Source organism: Lethenteron reissneri, chromosome 4 (genome assembly GCF_015708825.2).
Source record: "Lethenteron reissneri isolate LAM-NWPU_2019-01 chromosome 4, ASM1570882v1, whole genome shotgun sequence".
In the NCBI taxonomy this organism is placed as follows: domain Eukaryota; kingdom Metazoa; phylum Chordata; class Hyperoartia; order Petromyzontiformes; family Petromyzontidae; genus Lethenteron; species Lethenteron reissneri.
Genome location: NC_083782.1, coordinates 9,274,012 through 9,295,435, shown reverse-complemented (window position 1 = coordinate 9,295,435; position 21,424 = coordinate 9,274,012). Strand labels below are relative to the sequence as shown.

Below are 21,424 nucleotides of genomic sequence, written 5' to 3'. Positions count from 1 at the left end.
CTGGTTCAGATACGAAGCCAGGATCGCGGCCGGTATGAGCTCAGCGCTCCGTTCCCTGAGCCGTTCGGCAAGTCGGCCCACCGCAGGCACGTTTAAGAGCAAATAAATAAACGCAGAAAATACGATGGACACGGGGGGACAATATTGTTTTCTCAGCATGCACGTCTCGACCCCTAGCAGAGAGCAGCCCCAATCCCAGAGGGTGCATTAAACACGGGGGTCACCGCAGCAGGAAAGACAAACGCAGGCGTGGACATGAAACAAAAACATCCTCAAGGATGACCCCGACGCGTCAACGGTCTTCGCTCCGCAACCACCTCGTGTCGAACGGCGTGGGGGGGGGGGGGGTGTCACGTGAGCCGTGGGAACGGTGAGCCACTGGGCGGCTTGGGATAATTTCCTGAAATTCTTGTGAATAGCAAATATTACAGAAAATTATGTTTGGCCTACGGAAATCTTTTTAATGAATGACCTCACATAAATAAGCTATCAAATACATGAAAATGATCGCAAGAGAAATACAATTTGGTTATGATTAACATAAATTAAATACAAATGTAAGTATTAAATAATGTATTATTGGTTCTTTCGGTAAAGTCACGTAGAAGGGAAATAATAAAATAAAAAATATATTAACCAATTTTTATTCTTTACCGAAAGAACCAAGAATATGACTCCCTGCAGTCACGAACGCTTTAAATAAAAATTGTATTAAATAATAGTTGATAAATTCACTTACCTTAAAATAGAATGATGCTGCCCATCATCACTTTATCTCTCACCTCTCTATCTCATCACTTCCTTTCTCTCTCCCGATGCAGTCACGTCGAGTTCCAGATGCCGTTCGCGGAAAACCAAAATCACGGATAGCAAGTTCGTGAATAACGAGGGAATAACCCGAATCGAATTCTTACTCATTGTGTCGCCTTCGCAATTTTCTCCGAGTAAGATACACAACCCGGCGGTGGAGTGGTGGCTTCGACGATGGCTCGCTTATTTGTTAAGCGTCTTCAGATGCTGCCACGTGACTATTATTGCGCTTTCTTCAGAAGCGACCTGGCCGCAAAAACGACAGCTCAACTAGGTGGTTTATCGCGTGGAAACGTTTAGCAGCCAAACAGTCTACAAGCGTATGGTGAACTTAATGTATTTCGATTTAAAGCTTTCGTAACTGCAGGGATTCATCTTCTTGGTTGTTTCGGTAAAGTCAGCTTAAATAGACGCTCCAAGCGTGGTGGTGTTTCATTCAGACGCTGTCTCCCCGACAGACCTGGTCTTCACCTGAGGACGGCTGCTTGCGTTGTGGCCGAAACGTCGTGAGAATTATTTTATTATGTTTTATTTTTATTGTTTTATTATTTCCCTTCTACGTGACTTTACCGAAAGAACCAAGAAGATGAACCCAATGTATTCACGCAAATTGCTACTGTGCGGGAGTCGAGCCTAAAAGCCGTTGCCCGCATCGTTGGCCCAATAGAAAATGTCCTCTTACGTTTTATGTATGTGTATGTATGTTGAACTTCTTTCGTACCGTACGTAGCCAACTATGCTAAGCGGAGGTGTTGTCCTGAGTATATCCCATTTGGGATGTGGGTGAGTATGACTGCCACGTTGAGAGACGTCAACAGTTGATGCTCAGTGTAGCCTGGTCAAAGTCATAGGAATGTGGAATTCTCCATGCTGGCTGGCTCAAGGCTGCTGATGGAAGATGATTGTTGCTCAATTGCTCATTGCAGAATGAGCAGAGGGAGCGGTTGCGGCAAGGAGTGGCGGATGTAAGCAGATTTTCTTTTTGCACTCATCCCTGTGATTGAAATGACATCTCTGCGATCTTTGAAACGTTGAATTGTAAGCAAAATCTGAAAATAACGATGTCGTCAAGCATTTTAAAAACTCCCCTGTCAGCTTTTCATAAATTTTGGTTGAGCAAATGTTTTTTTTCTTCCCCATTTTGTTTCCACATTGAACATAAATCCCACGTTCGTAAATCGAGTTGTTTATTATGGTTAGTCTTGCCATGGTTGTAAATCTACCGACATTTCAGACTCGCCGTATATATATTCAGTTGCCTTGGTGGAGATTCTCTTTTTTTTTCCTACAGTAGGCACGGCAGAGTTTGAAGTTGAATTTGTTCAACCGGCTGAAAACTCAAGAGACCAGAATGAGTCTCATTTGCAAGAGCGACCCCCCCCCCCCCGCCTGGGTTGTCGCCAACGTGACACGATCAAAAGAAGCGTAAACACTGAATCACACGAGAAATAAAACAAATATTGCAAACATTCATCAGTGTTCAATGAAAAGCCACATCTTACACTTCCTTGCAGTGCAAATCGGCTCATAGAACATTGGGACTTTTTCTTCTTGGTTCTTTCGGTAAAGTCACGTAGAATGGAAATAATAAAATAATAAAAATAAAACATAATAAAATAATTCTCACGACGTTTCGGCCACAACGCAAGCAGCCGTCCTCAGGTGAAGAACAGGTCTGTCTTCCATTCTACGTGACTTTACCGAAAGAACCAAGAAGATGAATCCCTGCAGTCACAAAAGCTTCAAATCGAAATTGGGACTTTTTTGAAGGTTGTGTTCAACTCTTTAAGGGTTAATGGGGGGGAGGGTTGAGTTGACCCGAATGAGAACTCTTGATTTTGAAGTTGGCGTTACACCAGTAGAAACCACAGCACACGATCGATCGCCACGCGTGTGGCGCGTTGCGCTGCACACGCAAAGCACGAGGCTCGCGAGAGGTTCTGGCAATGCGGCGCAAATGCAGGGAAGGTCGTTCGAGGTTAATCGTCCATCGTTGTTGGTGTTGTTCAGCCTAAACCCGCCCTTACTGGCTTCCAAGTAAACCCAGCTGGCCGGCCACAGCAGGGCTGTTTGTCTGGTATATTGCGTAACAAAGACAAAGATCCCCCTGTATCCTTGAAAATATTGCTCGGGGGAAATGCTGTTTGCGAGCGCCTATTAAAGTTGGCGCGGCACATGAAGGGGGTGGGTGGGTGGGTGGCCATCACCTCCCCCTCCCGCCTTCGTGACGATGTTTTGCACACTGCTGCAGGTACTCATTTCAGGCTGAGTTGACGTAGGGAAGACCCAAGACCGGTATAGATGTGTCACCAATGTTGGCTGTGGGCAGGAATCGTATTGGGGTCGCCGGGTATGCAGGCGCTGTGTGATAACCACGAAAGTCCCACTCTTACATTACTTTGAAATGTGCACAAATGCGCAAATACCGTAGTTTTGCTAGTCCTTTTAGCGAGCACCTATTAATGCTGACGCAGCACGTAAAGGGAGTGATGTGCACACCGCCTCGCCTGGCCGCCTCTGTCTCCCCACATTTGATGATTACAAGCCGCACCAGGCACTCGTTTGATGGCTGCCGAGTCACGCACGGCGCTTTCAGACGCGCTTCTGCGGCCGTCTGGAACGCTCTTGTTTCCAATATCCGGAAGCCACTGCAGCTGTGGACGTTTAAATATAGATTAAATACGAACTTCTTGAGAACTGCATTTTGTGTTTAGGTTCGCTACGTATGGAGCGAAATAAGTTCAACATACATGCGTGAGCACTGCACCACCTACGTAGCAGGTACAGGCACTAACATGTGCACGCTCCCCGTCCGGCCTTACAAGCGTGCAGCGTTTATTCCTCCCCCCTCCTCTACCTAATGGTCAATGTCCTCTGCTCGACTCGACTCTGTGAAGTAATATTTCTTCCTGAGCGGACATCCCTGTAGATAAGCTGACTTTGAATCAAGTGGCGCGGGTGACCCCAAAAGATGTGATTATTCAGCAGAGTGTGTTGCCTTTGATGCCGCAGCAATATTCTAATATTCTGTGTTCGCCCGGCTGTGAGGTTAAACTCCAGGTTTACACACCGCATGTCAGCATCTTGCAATATAATTTAAATGTCCGCTTGTAATGTCCTGCACAGTATAGGTGCGAGAAACCACAAACGAGCGGAAAGGCAGCAGCAAAGCGGTGAGCCGATGCCAACAGTTACCCAAGGTCTGCGGTCCTCTATATATGAAGGTGTTATCAGTCAATTAATTAGTGCTTACATGTGGGAGGAAACCAGAGCACCCGAAAGAAAACCCACTTGTGCGAGGGGGAAACACTCTATCCCATACAGACAGACATAGGTGGAGTCCACATTTTTACTTTACCGCATTCTCGTGGCGAGCCAGGGTATTATGACCGCTGTTCGATGCCAACGGGAAGGGATTTTCTCAACATCCGTGTGGTGATTCGCCAACCTTCGCTCCTGCCGCCTCCACACTGCTGGATTGCATGCAGTCACGTGCAGCAGCGTAGCCACCACCGCCCGGCTAAACCCACGCTGACCGGCGTGGAGAAGTCTGGTCACATAAACCCCCACAGCCCTCACGGTATAGGGGAGGCCCTCATCCAGCTGTGGATCGACGAAGGGCCATACATTATATTCCTAGGTTTTTTCGGTAAAGTCACATAGGTAAAAAATTAATTAATAAAAATAAAATAAAAATCACGACGTTTCGGAGGCAACACAAGCTTCCGTCTTCAGGTGGAAGGTGGAACCGTCACAACACGATAGCTGTATCAAGTGATACAGCTGTATCAAGTGATACAGCTATTGTGCTGTGACGGTTCCACTTGAAGACGGAAGCTTGTGTTGCCTCCGAAACGTCGTGATTTTTATTTTATTTTACTTTTATTAATTAAAATTTTTTACCTACATGACTTTTCCGAAAAAACCTAAGAATATGAATCCTTGCAGTCACGAAACCTTCAAATCTAGAATTAGGCCGTACATTATTATTGAGATGATTCACCACATCTGTGGATAGAGTGTTTGACCCATATGGAGGAGGTTGCGAGTTCACATCTCGCTTGTGGGGACCCACTTAGCCCATCATTTTTGCAGGGATGATGAAGCGATTGTTACTTTGCAGCAGTGACGTGTGGTGAGGTCAATGGCTGGGGAGGCACTGGCTAGTGTCAGAGCCAGATTCACACACAGAGGGGGGCGTGGGCTCACGGAGGGGGGCGTGATAGCTGCCTCCCCTGGTGCTTTTTCATTGCAGTTTCATGACGAGACCAGCGAGCCTAAATATCTTTATACACGTACGTGAAATAAGTTACCTGGACTATGGCAGGCGAGGACATGAAATGAAGGAGTCTACAAACATTACATTGGTGACATACTGAGATAGTAACAGGCACGCGCTTATTGCCCACGCTCCATCCAGTTACTGAGGGGTTGCGCAATCAGAGGGGAGGCTGAGCTCATCGCTGCCTCACCTGCCGTCTTTTCCTGTATTTGCAGCGAAGCTCCGCAAATTTGGCGATTTTGACCATAAAAATGATTGGAATCGTACAGAAATGACATTTCAAACACAGATCATTGGAAAATCTTAATATTTATTTTATTATAATTTTTTTTTACTTTTAGTAACAGCTATTTTCATTACAGTATGACATATGAGGCTCTGCCTCCCCTGACCCGCATGTCCCTGCTTTGCAGGAAGTGAGCGGTAGTTGTCTCCTGGTGAAACTTGCCCCTACCATGGCAATGTGGAATTGTAACCTCCTCCGGCTCAGTGTGGGCAGCTCCCCAGGCTCCTTTGAGCAGGGAGACATTTGTGATCTTACATATCTTTTTCGACGTGGTTTTTTACGGTGGTAAAACAAGACCGTCCGTTGCATCCCCGTCGGCATCAAAGTTCCCACCACGACCAAACACCATCATCATCTGCAGCGGAGATCTCACCCCGTCGTCCTGTGCAAGTGCCCCGTTATTTATCTCCGAAGACCGTTCTCTTAATTAACGCCATCGCTAATCCTCAGTGACTGATCGCAGATAAAAACGCACAGCGTGCTGACCGAGTTATCGTGTCGCCCAGCCGAACGTTAATTGCAACGAATTTGAATATGCTGCTGTGCTTAAGTCGCAACGAGCACAATCGGCTTCACTCGCCCGCTTCTGTTCTTCCCTTAAAACAACCTCCATCTCTTGTATCACCCATTCATAATCATGAATGGGTGACATCACTACGCATGCAGAAGTTGGAGCGGAAGCGCAAATTTGTTTACGCAAATTCGCTTTCATTTTGACCTTTATGGAAAGTAAAGCTAATAAAGAAATCAACGCAGCAACTAATATAATGAAACAACAAAGGCTGTGTGTGTGTGTCCCGCGTGTGACGTCACTCCACATGCGCCCCCCCCCCCCTCATTAATATTCATGAGCGGGTGGATTTTTACTTGAACGCAGAAGGTCGAGTGGAAAAAAAGTTTTTTTTCGCAAATTCGCATAAAGTTTGACGTTTCTTTATTGAAAGTTATTCAAATATATGTAGATTTGGTGTCTTTATTTATTTCTTCAGCACTTGAGACAAAAGGCAAGTCTAATTTATGCTACTAAATTCTCATAAAATAGAAATTTCTCTGTGATTTTCCAGATATTGTATCGAATTACAATTGATTTCAGCGAGCGAAAGCAGAAGAGAATAAAGTGTCGGAACAGTGAATTTTAACAATTTGAAGGTCGGTTAAATACAGTGCTACAGTGAACTGCAGTGAAGTGTTTGACATACTTTCGTGCAAGATTCACTGCCATTACTTTTACACAAGATACAATTATACTCTGATCAATGTTTTCGTAAATATTACAGCTTCCGTCCTAGGACAGGCAAACAAGCTCGTGTAAGGTAACATGGATTGCTGAACATGACACATCTATCGCACCTGCAAGGAGCTTACATTTTTTGATTCGGAATGTCTTTTATGTAATCCAGTTCATGACATCCCCACCCCCCCTCCTGCAGCCACTAGAGGCCACTACATTCACAACAATGTAACAAACCAAAAAATAAAATAAATTATTTTTTATTTTATTTCATTGTTGACCTTAGAATCGCAAACAAATAAAATGTGTCGTTTCTGCCCAAGGGAGAATTGTTACACCTCTAGCGTGAAAGCAATTAATGATGATGATAATAAACAAAACATTGTTTTTATACCGGCGTAACATTGCAAGCAATTACAAGGGCTCCTAGTCTCAACAGCCTGAAGGAGGCCTTCATCCAGCAGTGGATTGACAAGGTGCTGGGCGTGCACTCCTGGGCGACTCCGCCGGTAGCTGTGGCGAGGCTACGGAGTTGGGGGATAGATGCCATCTGTGGTGCTGGCAGAGTTCATCTTCTCGCCCCGCTGCTCTACGTAGTGTGTATGTTGAACTTCTTTCACACTGTACGTAAAGGCCAACCAACCGTGCCAATCAGAGGTGCGGGCGACGGACTAAACACAAAAAGCATTTCTAATGAAATGAGTTTTCAATCTAGATGTAAAGGTGCATAGACCCAGTGGCTTCCTGTTATTGTCGGAAGGAAGAGCGTTCCAGACGGCCACAGAAGCGCATCTGAAAGAGCGTGGAGTCGTAACCGCCTTTGTTCGATGGCCTGCCAAAAGCCGCGGCGAGGATGACCGGATGTTGCGTGATGGTTTATGTTCATTGACGAGATGAGCAAGCCGCTGTGGTTCAAGATCACAATATTTATACTGGAGGAATATGAAGCTCTTTTTCACAGATGTCCAGGAGGGGTGGTCAAGAACCTTACAACAACAAACAGCACAAAAACAAGACAGGAGTGCAAAGTATAAGAGGGGCAAAAAAATCACCCAAACGCACACAAACACCCAAACACATTTGTGGCAAGAAATCTGCACAGTGCCGGTTGCAGGCCACGTGCCTAGCCACCACCGCCCGTGATATGAACACGGAGACAAACGTATGAAAGGAAACCCTGGCTTCACAATGCCCCTAACATTTAGAGGTATAAGCAGACGTGTCGATTGATATTTATTCGTAAGCTGTGTAAGTAATCTATGTTTCGATTTGTGTACGTTGTGTGTAATGAATTCACGCGACTCCTTCAGCCACAAGGAATTCATTCTTGGAATCAATTATGACTGACTTGTGGAAATGAATTTAATTGTGATGGCAGCGGATGGTTTCAGCCTTACGAAATAACACTCACGACTGCGTTCTCAATGCATTTTTCAGTAAACACCGAGAGCTGATTAAGAATAAAAATAACAACGGAAAGTTTGTGTTGCACGTTCAGCTTTGAGATTTTCAAATAGGCCCTCGTGGGTCGTGTTATACACTTTGCAGAAGCGACCACGTGATGTAACACCGGTCGATCATTTTAATGCTACGAATTAAGATGCCACAAGTGAAGATATGATACAGTGTTTACTTAATGGGGCACTCTAAATCGCTGAGGTTAAATCTTTAACGCGTGGGTAATTTGTCACGTGTCCAATAGTGACTATCATTAATGATGATCATCGACGTGATTAACAACAACAACCACCACGCGGCTATTCAGATTCGCCGTGTCTTAAGAACCAAAAGCATTGGCGTGTCTGCTCATCTACGCTTTTTGCAGTTCTTGAGCCAGCGATGGATATTCCACATTCCTGTGTCAAGGTACAGGCTCCCCCACCACCCCCCCCCCTAGGATGACCGCTGTGTTAGTGAGCTGGGTGGTGTTTCATGCCTCTAATCGCCGGGCGATGGTGGTTATGCACGTGGCCTGTAATCCAGGACTGTCGTGGTGAGGATTGGTGGATCTCGCATTTTGTTGAAACTCCCTTCCCCTGGCTCACAAGGAGAAGGCGGTAACAGCAGAAATGTGGACTCCACCTGTTCGTCTGTACGGGATCGAGTGTTTCTCCCTCGCACGCGTGGGTTTTTTTTCCAGGTGCTCCGGTTTCCTCCCACATTCAAGTACTCGTTAATTGGCCGATAAACACCTTCAAATATAGAGGACCGCAGAGCTTTGGCAGATGTTGGTTGCGTTGGCACAGCACCGCGTGGCTGCTGCTGCTGCCTTCCCATGCACCTGTGGCTCGTACTCTCGCCTCTGGGTTATTCTCTCTCGATTTGAAGCTTTCGTGACTGCAAGGATTCATATTCTTAGGTTTTTTTCGGTAAAGTCACGTAGGTAAAAAATAAAAATTAATAAAAGTAAAATAAAAATAAACTAAAAATCACAATGTTTCGGAGGCAACACAAGCTTCCGTCTTCAGGTGGAACTGTTTCTCCCTCGCATGTCCAGTTCCACCTGAAGACGGAAGCTTGTATTGCCTCCGAAACGTCGTGATTTTTAGTTTATTTTTATTTTACTTTTATTAATTTTAATTTTTTACCTACATGACTTTACCGAAAAAACCTAAGAATATTATTCTCTCTCCTTGAGAGTGAGCGAACACTGCGCAGTGGCGCGTTACAAGTTGAAATTATATTATTAGAAATTCAATTCAGGCGAACGGTAGATTATCAGAGCGTGACGTCCTGGTAAAGTGAAACCAAAAGGTCAGAGTCACGAGCGTTGAGCAGTGTTGATTTTCACTGGCGGTCCTGAGCGGTGCAAACTTCCACATTCCTGTGTTAAGGACAATTCTTATCGTCGGACAGCCAATGTTGACTTCCAACCAAGTGGTGCTGGACCACAGGGTGGTACTTATTGTATCCTCCTCGGTGAGAAGTTGATCACGACATTGTCAGCTTTAACCTTTTTATTATTTCTAGATTTGAAGTTTTCGTGACTGCAAGGATCCATACTCTTAAGCGGTTGTGCTTTCGCTACGTTGTCGCTACCTGAAGACGGACGCTTGTGTTGCGCCCGAAACGTCGTGATTTAATTTATTTGGTAAAAAAAATTTATTTCATTTTTTTCCCTATGTGACTTTTTATTATTACATGCTTTTAATTAACTCACTCTGTTGTCGTTGTTGTTGTTGCATCCTCAAATCTTGTAACTCAATTTTAACCCACGTCCCAATGTGGTATCGACTGCAACCTTGGTATGCTTATGTCATACTGATGACAATACTATATTCTATCATAAAAAATATATTTTTTTAAACATTAATTTTTATATGTTATGTTTTGGCTTGGGTCCAATTGTCCACGGTCAACTAACGTTGGCTGTTATTGCCCACGCGCTCCCTTACGTTGTGGCAAGCTTCGGGGCCACTTCCTTGAGAGTGAGTCTTCAAAGCGTGTTTTTAAAAAAGTTTATTAAAATATCTATTATTAAACTCGAAGCCCTGTGCCTCTTCTCACCTGAGCGTCACCCCCCATCCGGTTAACCGGAACAATCCAGTTGTGTATTAACAAATGTGATGGTAGCACCGTCAGATAAGGGTCCATCTGCGGGTTAGAATGCCTTCTTTGGGTGCACGCACACACACAGAGTCAATATTAGCCGGACTTTTGAGTTTGGACTGGAATGTTTCCGTGCCGGTCTCGGGCAGTCGAAGCATCACTCGCAGTCCAGGGATGCCGGTGGCTGTATGACCTCTCCGATTTCAATTATTCACCTGGCGGTTCGGATTCGGGCAGCTCCGGGGGTGCCCTTGTCAAATTAAGGTTGCACTGTATGAGACTTTGCTGGCTTAGGGAGGCAGCAGCACTGAGCCAAGCCATTGGATTCCAATCTAGGATTTAGCAACAAAGTCATTAAAACCGTTGTCGAGTGTAGCCGGCTAATGGTCTCGACCTGACGGCCCAAAGTGGCTTCGCAATGAAACAAGCCACATCCTAGATACGTTTCTGATCTAAATTTGGCTTGGCCTAAGTCTGAGTGATGTGGCGATGTATGTTGGCGTGGTCACATCGCAGAACATTGCTTGAACACAGCACGGGCTGGAGCCCCGCCTGTGACCGAATCACCCTTGAAGTTCGCGAGCTCGTCAGATTTGAAGCTAATTGGTGACCACTATGCATGCCAGGTTGTTATCGGAGGCAGGGATACTGAGAGGGCCCGTGCTGTAAAATCAATAGTTGTACTCTACCCTGCTTCTATGCTCCCATATCCGCTCCCTTGCCTTCAACGTTCAGCGCTGGCCGGCATGGTGAAGTATGGTCCAACAACGACCCACGTGGCATGAGGAGGCCCTCATCCGGCAGTGGATTGAGACATTTAATGCTTAAATTAAGTCACATTTATGTATGGATATACACACAGATAGGTAGAGAGGGAAAGGCTAACGAGTTGTGGTTATTATTTATACTGCCACAAATTACATCTTCAGGTGGCAAAACTAACGGGGGTATTTGATTCGCAGTAAGCGTCTTTCCAAGCAAGAGATTGCAATGCAACTTCGAAATACGTTCGCAGACAATAATGTTGCAACAATAGAAATGCAGACAATGCAGTGCAGGTAAGAGAGACATACTGGAGGCAGGCTGCTGGCACTACGCATGTGTGTGGGGAACGATACGGACAACACCACGAGGGAGACAAAGGCGGCCGGGCGTGGTGTTGTCCACCCAAACCCCCCTCGTGTGCCGTGCCGGCCTTCATAGCTAGCAGCACTTGCTCCCCCTACAGTCTGTGAAGACTCGAGATGAGACATTGCGAGTTCTAATCCTGCTGAGTGGTTCTTATTCATCCCTGCCCTGGTGTGACCTCTCCTCCCTCTCATCTCCCCCCACCCTGAACCTCTGTTTCTCCGTTCTTTCTCCATCCTTTCCGCTTATTTTCCTATGCTGTTGACCCATACAGAACTGATCCTTGGCTCGTGCATCATTGTTAAAAAAGCCACTCGTTCGTGCAGTAACAGCAGTCTTCTCTCTCTCTGCTGTGAAGAAGACCGGACCCCCATTGCCCCCCTACACGTCGACGATTCCATGGTGCAGTGTTGTTGATGAACGTGTTGAGTTTTTGATTTGTGTGATTTGTGCCCATGTCTTCGTCCTGTCACGCAAACTAAATTGTGCTCAAACGTTGGCAAGTCAACGGGGGAAGGAGGCGCATTCTATGGATGTACATGGACCCTGCCATGGGAATGTGCACACGTACACACTCATGTACACACGTACGCACTACACATGTGTACTGTGTAGTGTGTACTGTGTAGTGTGTACAGTACACATGTACGTGTGTACATGAGTACTGTGTACAGTACACATGTACACGTGTGTACTGTGTACTGAGTACTGTGTACAGTACACATGTACACGTGTGTACTGTGTGCATTGTGTACTGTGTAACTGTACAGTACACACGTACACACGTGTACATGAGTAATGTGTACAGTACACATGTGTACATGAGTACTGTGTACACATGTGTACTGTGTACGTGTGTACAGTACACACGTGTGCCTGTATACTGTCCACACGTGCGCCCCTTTTTCTAAATCCCCAACCGGCTGAGGGTGTCCTCGCACTGTTCAGGTCACGGTGCGGGGCACAGTCATTCGACCATACTTCACCTTCCCACGTGCTTGCGTAGCAGTGCCGTCTAAATAACACGACACATGAATTCCCTCCAGCCCACACCGTGACCCACCGTGACCCGCCGTGGCAAAGTGCTTCCCCTTTTTTTCCCAGGGACAAGGGCAACCCACGACGCTTCCCTCGGATATATTTTTGCGTTGTTTGGTTTGCGACGACGACGACGACGACAAAAAAGTATCCCCGTTGTGTTGAGCAGCGATTAAGAAATGTGATCAGCTCTGTGTGGGGGGGGGGGGGGCGGATTGGGGTTGTTGTGTAGAGAGAGAGAAACAGAAGGGGGCCCTCTTGGGATGTCAACGTCCCTATGGCGACACGAGTTGAAAGGTCGTGCTGAGAATGGAATGCCGTGTGGTGGTGTGGCGACAAAGAAGGGGGGATCTCTACCTCCCCACACACTCACACACCACAACCCTCGTGTTTGCGTGTGAGTGTGTAGGAAGAACAGCCGATAGGATTCCGTACGCGCCCCTGGCCTCTTGTGGCTTTTGCGAGATTATTTCGTTATCGTCTTAGCTCGCTAATTTTCGTGGGCCGTGGAGAGAAGCCAGCTGTGACGAGCGCTGCCGTGAGAATGTGTGCGTGAGAATGTGTTCATGCAGGGGGGTGGACGGGCGACTGCCGTTTTAGGTGCAAATGTAAACCCTTCGTCTGGTGAATAATGAATGCATCGCCAAGTGTCCGGTGACTTGCCGGGTGGTCAGCGGCGGTGGCTTTTGGCGGAGAAGCGCGCACGGCCTCAAAGTGGCAGAAAATTGTGACGGGATCGAGGGTGAATGGGCACGCGTGATGCGTTGGCGTTTTAATTTTTCAACAAAAAGCTTCGGATGCGACACAAACTAACAAGAAACCCAGGGCGGCGCGCGACATTTCTCGCGAATGTCGCGCGGATGTGAATTTGGCAAGAAACGGTGACGGGTTTTCTTTTATTTTCTTCCTTTTGTGGCCGTTCTTTGGCGATTGACGTGACCCCATCGAAGCACATTGTTGGGCGGTGTTGCGTTGTGAGAGGCGGGGCGCTGCTCACGACGGAGATGTCTCTACCCAAACTTAAATACCAGGCCCCCTGGGAGGTCCTGCTGCAGTCGTGGGACCAAAGTGCACAGGTAAAAGCCCTCTGCGTCCGGTCTAAATCGTTTGTTTGTTTGTTGGTTCGGTGGTGGAACCGTGCGGTGAGCACACAACAGCGCAGCGCTCGTTTTGGTAATTTCGGACAGGAACGCCACCTAATTGCGTGCAACATTTCGGTTGCAAAGGCGAATTGTCTGACGATTCTGTGACGCGACGTGCAACAGCAGCTGGTCATTGTGTGTCGCTGTTATTTTAAAAAGCAAGCCTCCTCCATAGATAGTAAAAATATGTAATAATTACTAATCGTATTCTAAAAGTTGAAGTCCAAATGACCTTACGCTCAAACGATGGTGTTGTGATACTCATCTTCATTTACAGCCTCCGTTTTGACCGGATTGGTGGTGGACAATCCACATTCCTGTGGGAGGGGTATTTCACATCACAAGATACCGGGGGGGGGGGGGGGGGGGGGGGGGAGCTGATAGGGGCTAGAGGATTGCAGCCTTCACACGGCCCACTGTTGAGTGAGAAGTCACAAATTATTAGTGCCATCATCTCGGTGAACGGACATCGATCAGCGATCTCCAGGTCTCCAGAGAAACAACTCATGGAACGAGTCAACCCCTGACTGGGATTGGGACTCGTATCCTTCCGATTGCAAGTCTAAACTAAATGTAACTTTTTTATTTGACCAGGTCAGGCCCCACTGAGTTATATAGCTCTTTTTCAGAAGTGACCTGGCCACAAATGATAGCTCAACAAAGCGGTTTATCATCATCATGTGGGAATTTATAGCAGCCAAATACCGTAAACGTGTGCTTGTTGATTATAAACGTGGAGAGAAAAGCCAGAGGACCCGGAGAAAAATCTCCACGACCACGAGGAGAACACGCAAACTTCAAATATGCAGGTTGTCAGGGTCGGGATCGAACCCACGATCTCCTGAATACCAGGCGAGGTAGTTAACATCTCATAGCCACCACGGCACCCTAACAGCATCGTTCGGCTTTAGTTTTTATTACACGCTTTTATTTAACTGTTGTTGTCTGTTGTTGTATCCTCAAATATTGTAACTCAATTTTTACCCACTTCCCAATGTGGTATCGACTGCAAACTTGGTATACTTATGTCATACTGGTGACAATACTATATTTTATCATAAAAATTAAAAACATTATTTTTTATATGTTATGTTTCGGCTTGTGTCGAATTGTCCACGGTAAAACTGACGTTGGCTGTAAATGGCCACGGTCCCTTACGTTATGGCAAGCTTCGAGGCCACTTACAGGAGTCGTGGAGTTCTTCCATTACTAGTACGGTACATTTCATTAAAGCGTGTTTAAAAAAACTTTTTTTTTAGTATATATATTACTTATTTAATTACATGCGGCAAAACAGCAGGTCATTGCCCAGCAAACGTGAAACGTTGGGTGAACAACGTTGGACCGATTGTTGTGACCACGTGCCAATGTTGGCTGAACGTTGTTGCAGGTTTACTGGGTGTGCGTCGCTCTCATTAATTCACTTTTATACGTCGGCCTCATTTACCGGCTTCTTTTTAAGACTCGTGTACGTGTTTATGCTGCTAGTGGGGCGTGTGTCATAGAGATGGTTGTGTTGTTAGATGACTGTCATCTTCGAAATATTGAAATGTCCTTATTGTTTCATCATCATCATCACTTATTCATCATCGTCATCACTTATTGTTTCCTGGTAATGTCTGTTGGTGCGAACATGTCCTGCCCCTCGACGTGCTGATTTCTCACAAGTTCTATGAAGTCTGAGTGTTTTTATACGTTTGGTTTTTATTCATGTCGACGGTTAATGACTTTCAATCCTTTTTCAATCCACTACCTGGACAAAGCTGCGTGTTGGTCACGGGGATTGTTGAACCTACTTCACCGTGCAGGGTCAGCGCTTTGGATTTTCATCAGGATAAAGTACGGTAGCCTCCAGTTTATTTTGATAATTATCCAGGTGAGCACTCAAGGAGACCAGGATGAGACTCGTGTGCGAGCGCGACCTAATGAGTGAATGAACGAGTGAGTCACTGAGTGAGTGGGTGAGTGAGATGATGATGATGAGTGAGTGGGTAAATGATTGAGTGAGTGCGAGTTTCAAGTTCATTGCGGTAGCCAGGTGAGCACTCCAGAGACCGGGACATTAACCTGGAGTCTGCCAGCCGGGCGTGATGGTTTATGTTCATAATCCCAATTGCGTAGTATAACAATTGTAATTTAGAGTGATATTGATATAGTAGAAATGTTCAGCCCTTTATCAATCCACTGCTGGATAGCGGCTTCTCCTTGCTGTGTCAGTCATGTAGCTTTTTTTTTACCATAACTCACCATGCTGGTTAGTGCAGATTTGTTTTAATTTGTGTTTCCTTTTGTGTCTGTGTGTGTATGCATGCGAATGTGTGTTTGTATTTTAGACATGCGCGCAGGTATTTAAATGCCCCTTTCTGTACACGTGTCTGATTGTGTACATTGGGTTCTTATGAATTATACACGTTTGCTTACATGTGTGCATAATACGGGATAGTGGGGAGCGGTAGGTGCTCGCTAACAGCACTTGCCCCTAACAGTCTGTTAAGGCTACGGGCGAACTTTGTCTTTGTTTGTAACACGGGAGAGAGCGGAAGTGCAGCGGTTAGCGCACTGCACCACGAACCCGGTGACCTAAGTTCAATTCCCACCCCAACGGTCTGTCAAAGACTACCTCCATGGAGGTTCTTAATTTTGTCTTTGTAACACGTACTTGTAGAGCACTCTTGTCAATCCACTGCTGGATGAGGGTCTCCGCACGCCGTACGGGTCGTTGATTATTTGACCGCACTTGAACGGGCTGGTCGGTGCTGGTTGATAATTCACTGGTCAACAAAAAAAAAATTCTGGCCTGGGCTTTTGCAGCTGTTTAGACTAATTTCAGGGTGCTGATTCCAAATCTGGTCTCAGATTTGCTCTATCACATCTCATTTTTATGCTATTGGCATACCCCATTTTCATTGATTTTACCCGAAATTAACTCTGTCACTTATGATTGCAAGTTGTTGCGAGTCAGTGACTGCTTTAGTGTTAAAATATGGTGCTGTATTTTTAGGATAGTGTGTTTATAATATCATTTTATGTAGATATCCACATTTATTTAATATTTTTCTTCTGCAGTTTTATTGAAAATGCAATATTTGATATCTCAAAAAGCTGATGTGATAGACAAAAACTGATGCCAGATTTGGAATCGGCACCCCGAAATTATCTTAAAACCGTTGGAATACCTTATGCCAGAAAAAGTGTGTTGACCAGTGTAATTGTAGAGAGTATAGACTCCAGCTGCATAGTACAGCACAACACAGTGGATTTTTCTGCACTGCCCTCTGCTGACAATTATGGCCTGCACCGACGCACTACACCTGTTTGTATGCATGGTGGGTCACCCATCCAAGCACTATCCAGGCTCTCAGCCCCTTAGCTTAGCTTATGACAGCCGATGAGATTGGCGGGCATTCTGGGTGATTTGCTCAAAGGGGAGTGTGTTTGTGTACAACATATGTATTTGGAGATAAGTACTCAGTTGTTGAGTACTTCTTTACACGTGCATAATGTACTGTCTGGCCCTCTGCTATGGGAATATGGAATTGCCTCCACTAGCTTCAGTACCGCCAGAAGGAAGCAGCGTGTCCCATTGCTCGATTGACCAGGTCGACAGCACTGACTTTGTGAACAAAACAACTCGCATTCGTCAAATACGACTGTGGCTTTAAGAGGACAACATATAGTAGGCAGCTTTTTGGTCAATGGCCCTTCTTCATAAGCACATGGATGATATTAATTTTCATGTCGCATTTAATTTCTGTTCGTCTAAATTCGTCTTTTGAATGGGGCGCGATTATCCTGTTCAAATATTTACAATTATTTCCGTGATCACAATTATTACTTTGGGAAGTACTTTTAGACGGAACGATGGACACATTGATATCCAGATCATCATTCGGAGGCATTATTCAAACTATTGAGAAAAGTGTGGAAATATTTTATTTAACTTCCGTTTAAGAATTTTTTTTAAATTCAAGCAGCTAAGCGTGGCTCGGGCAGGTTAAGTCGCCAGAAGGCACGGTGATTGCCAAAGGTCAACACGATGGGCTGGCAGCCAGGGAAAGGGATTGCGTCCGAGATGACGTACACTGAGGAGATGGAGCGATGAGGTAGACTCGTGTGCACGGTGCTCGATGGATTGTTAAGTAGCAGGATGGAGGGGGATGGTGGCGCCTTCATCCAGCAATGGATTCACAAAGGGCTGAACGTTGTCCATTATTACACGAATTCATACCTTGACTTTGAATAATATAATGAAGTCCTTATCTAGGAAGCATGTGTTACAGAGTGTTTTTACATATGGCAGGAAGTTAGTGCTTCGTGGGAGACTATCTAGAGACAATTCTAAAGACTTTCTGTACTGCTTTCTTGCATCCTAATTCCACTCACTTTTTACAATTCATGCTTGTGCTTGCCAATCTCAGCTGTCGTCACCATGCCCTTGTATTGAGTTGTTAAATATTAATGTGGCGATCGTAGATCGCTTTCGTCCTTTGCACTGGGTCATAGCATCGTGCATTTGCATGACGCGCGTTTACCCTCGAGGAGTTATTCTTAGTTCCTTTAAAGATGAATCAGAAAAGATACCAGAGGTGTACTGTCATTCTTAGTTCGTTTAAAGATGAATCAGAAAAGATACCAGAGGTGTACTGTCATTCTTAGTTCGTTTAAAGATGAATCAGAAAAGATACCAGAGGTGTGCTGTCATACAACCTGTCTTCGAGGTATTGCAAATATGCTGAACATCTGCAGCGATTGTAACTAAGTCACTGGCCACGGGGTAGACTTCTGGCTTCAGCTTGCATTTCCTAATCGCGAGAGTCATCTCGGCGCTGCGGAGAACGCACCGCGTCCGGGTGTGCGGTACCCACCGTCCCGCGTGGCGTGGGGGGATGACCCAATCCCGGACTGCAAATGACCGACGATCCTGCGGAGAGATTGGCGAGGGTGAGACATCGCGTGCGGATGTCGAATGGGAATTATTGACTCAATAGCGGTGAAATATATCCCCGCGGTTCAATACTTCGCTCTGCGAACGGGTAAATGAAAGCGTGGCCGCTTGAGCAGATGTTCGAAATGTGCTCAACCTCGTTTGGTGTGCCCTGTGCTGACCGGTTGTAGAAATTCCACATTCCATTGGCAGGGACCAGTCTCCCGCACATGACACGCGCTGTTAGTTTTCCCACAGCGTGATTAACGTTCTATTGACAATGTTAATATGAAAGGGCTGAGTGGACTTGCCAGGATTTTAATTCACAACCTTCCCACTGTGCCTGGCACCCTGCCACAATCAATTATACGTTCAATTAACTGCCAGATGTCACGACTTTTTTTTGTTAGAAATAATGGCATTGGAAGCCTGCATAAAGTGACATTGGATATCATTCGCAAACAATTACAAGGCAGTTGATAATGCTTTTGACTCCTTTGTTAAAAGTTTTTTTTAATCAGTTTCATGTGATAATTTCCTTCAATGATTATACAGAATTTTTGCTGACAGCCCAAGGTAGCCCCTTACCCATGATTTGAACTGGACGTATCAAGTAGCAACCCAAGCAATTTCCTCCGCTTGTCCCTTAATCTCACCAGTATCACGCTGCCACTGGTCAATCTCATGCCACCCGTTGGCCTCTCATTCATTTGCATCTTCCTGCTTGAGAGATCAGATGATGGCAAGGATGATGATGATGATTATAACAACGATGAGTGGATTTTTCTCCTGTAAATTGTGTGCAAAATAAACCTAGACTCTGCATTTTGAACAATACAATTATTTATTAAGGAAGCCTCTCTAAATATTAAGGTGCGTCTTTAAGAGGATCCCGTTTTGCAAAACGTGTGGCCATCTACATTTGAATGCAAAGGAAACCGCGTGGGCCGCAGAAACCCCCACGGACACGAACAAGGGGGATGCCACTTGGGAAGGTCCCCACAGATGGAGTTCACGGACTCGCTTTGCCGCACTCTCCATCGTCTCCCGGCCACCTCCCATTCCCCAGAGCGCTTGCGAGCATCGCAGGTTCGCGCGGATCCGCCGACCCTCGACTCCGACGGCGCTGGCTGCGCGAGGGGGCGGACACCGGCGCGCCTTCGCGGAGTCCTGGCGTGCAAAACCGGCTGCCGAGTCGCGGTGGCAACCGTCCCTTGGCCCCCCCCCGTGCGATAGGCGCCGCGCTAATGCGGATAATGCCGCGCATTTGAGGAACTCGAGCGGGCAATCGGATTGGCGCCTGAGCCCCTCTCTGGCTGGTGGGGTGTGCGGTGCTGTGCACGCAGCGGTGGGAAGGGGGGGGGGCATTGCGTGCGTCCGAGCCCGGGCAGCAGGGCCCAGCAGGAGTTCTTGCAATGACCTTGGCAGGAGAGGGGGCTGCGTGGCGGTGGGGGTGGCGCTGCCAAGGGTTACGCGTGCGCACGAGAGTGTGTGTGTGTACACGTGTGAGTGCGTGAGTGTGTGTGTACACGTGTGAGTGCGTGTGTGTACGTGTGAGTGTGTGTGTGTATATACGTGTGTGTGTTGTCGAGAATCGTAGCGTAGTGGTTAGTACGCTACTACGAACCCGGCCAACCCGATTACGATTTCCGCTCACGGCCAATGCCAGTGACAAATATCTGAACTGGTCCTGGGCCTTCCCGAGGTCGACTCAGCCTCAAATGAGTACCCGGTGCGGTGTGTAAACATCGCCACTGGAGAGACAAAGGCGGCCGGGCGTGGTGCTGGCCACCCACCCACTCGTGTGCCGCGCCGGCCTTTATAGGTGCTCGCTAACAGCACTTGCCCTAACAGTCTGGTCAGGCTATAGGGGGTGATCTTCGTTTGTGTGTCTGTGTACACGTGTGAGTGGGGAGCAGTGACGCAGTCATTATCAGACTGCACCACGAACCCGGCGACCTGAGTTTAAATCTCGCTCGCGATCAATAACTGCGGAGAATATTGGAATTGGCCCAGGGCCTTCCCTAGCTCGACTCGGCCTTAAATATGTGTACCTGACACCATTTGTGTGTACGTATGTTGAGCTTTCGCACCGTACGTAGCCAGTCGTGCTAATCAGGAGTGCGGGAAACGTCACCACTGGGGATACAAAGGCGGCCGGGCGTGGTGCTGGCCACCCACCTATTTGTGTGCCGTGCCGGCTTTTGTAGGCGCTCGCTAACAGCACTTGTCCCAACAGTCTGTTAAGGCTACATGGGGATGTCTTTGTGTCACCAGAGGACTATCATCATTATTCATGCTCAATCCACTGCTTGATGAAGGCCTTCCCAGATGACTTGGTGTGCAGAATGGGTGAAGTCGAGTGCCCGTGTCTCTCTGGTCTAATGAGCAATGGAGCACTGCTCATCCTTTTTATTAGCACAGACTCAAATGGGGGGAAATTATACATTCATATGACGTCTCTGAGGTACTGGGCAACTGCTTCGGAGGTGCATACAGTCCACACACATCTAGACAACAACAGCAACCGCGATTCGCCACCAAGTGGCGATGACAACACCACGACGCTTGTGCCAGGCCAGGTGCACGTTGAGGCCACGTGAAGTGCCGAAGGCTCCCTGACAGGAGGTCACGGGACAGACCCAGCAGGTGCCACGGGTCGATTAACTGCGATGGCTAGCAAATGCACCACCTTTTTCACACCTACTGTGCCATATAAACATAGACATGTAAACAAACTCACGTGTATAACTCGTACAAACATATGTGCACACAGGCACATGGATAAGTGCACGGATATGCATATATGGTACAGAAATACCAGTCTAAAAATACGTAGACTTATACAATAACAACCGCCATTCGCCACTAAGTGGCGGTGATGTCCCTACGGCGCTTGTGCCAGGCTATGTGCACGTTGAGGCTACGTGAAGTGTCGAACGCCCGCTGGCAGAAGGTCACGGGGCAGACCCAGCAGGTGCCACGGGTCGACTGACTGAGATGACTGGCTGATGGCACCACCTGTACTCCCTAC

The 21,424-nt window shown here is 46.8% G+C and overlaps 1 protein-coding gene across 6 annotated transcripts in view; it reads left to right on the top strand.

Annotated features, from left to right (window-relative positions):
* The window catches only part of LOC133350303 (uncharacterized), a 72,535-nt gene that overhangs the window by 31,869 nt on the left and 19,242 nt on the right, over window positions 1-21,424 (top strand). The window contains exon 1 of one of the 6 annotated variants that reach the window (XM_061564520.1): window positions 12,832-13,400. The exons of 4 other annotated variants lie outside the window; for them this stretch is intronic. In XM_061564520.1, the coding sequence (XP_061420504.1) occupies window positions 13,329-13,400 (72 nt within the window). In that variant the 5' untranslated portion in view covers window positions 12,832-13,328. Of the gene's footprint in view, window positions 1-12,831; window positions 13,401-18,359; window positions 18,408-21,424 lie in introns of those variants that run through there. One more of the 6 variants, XM_061564528.1, reaches the window with a different exon arrangement.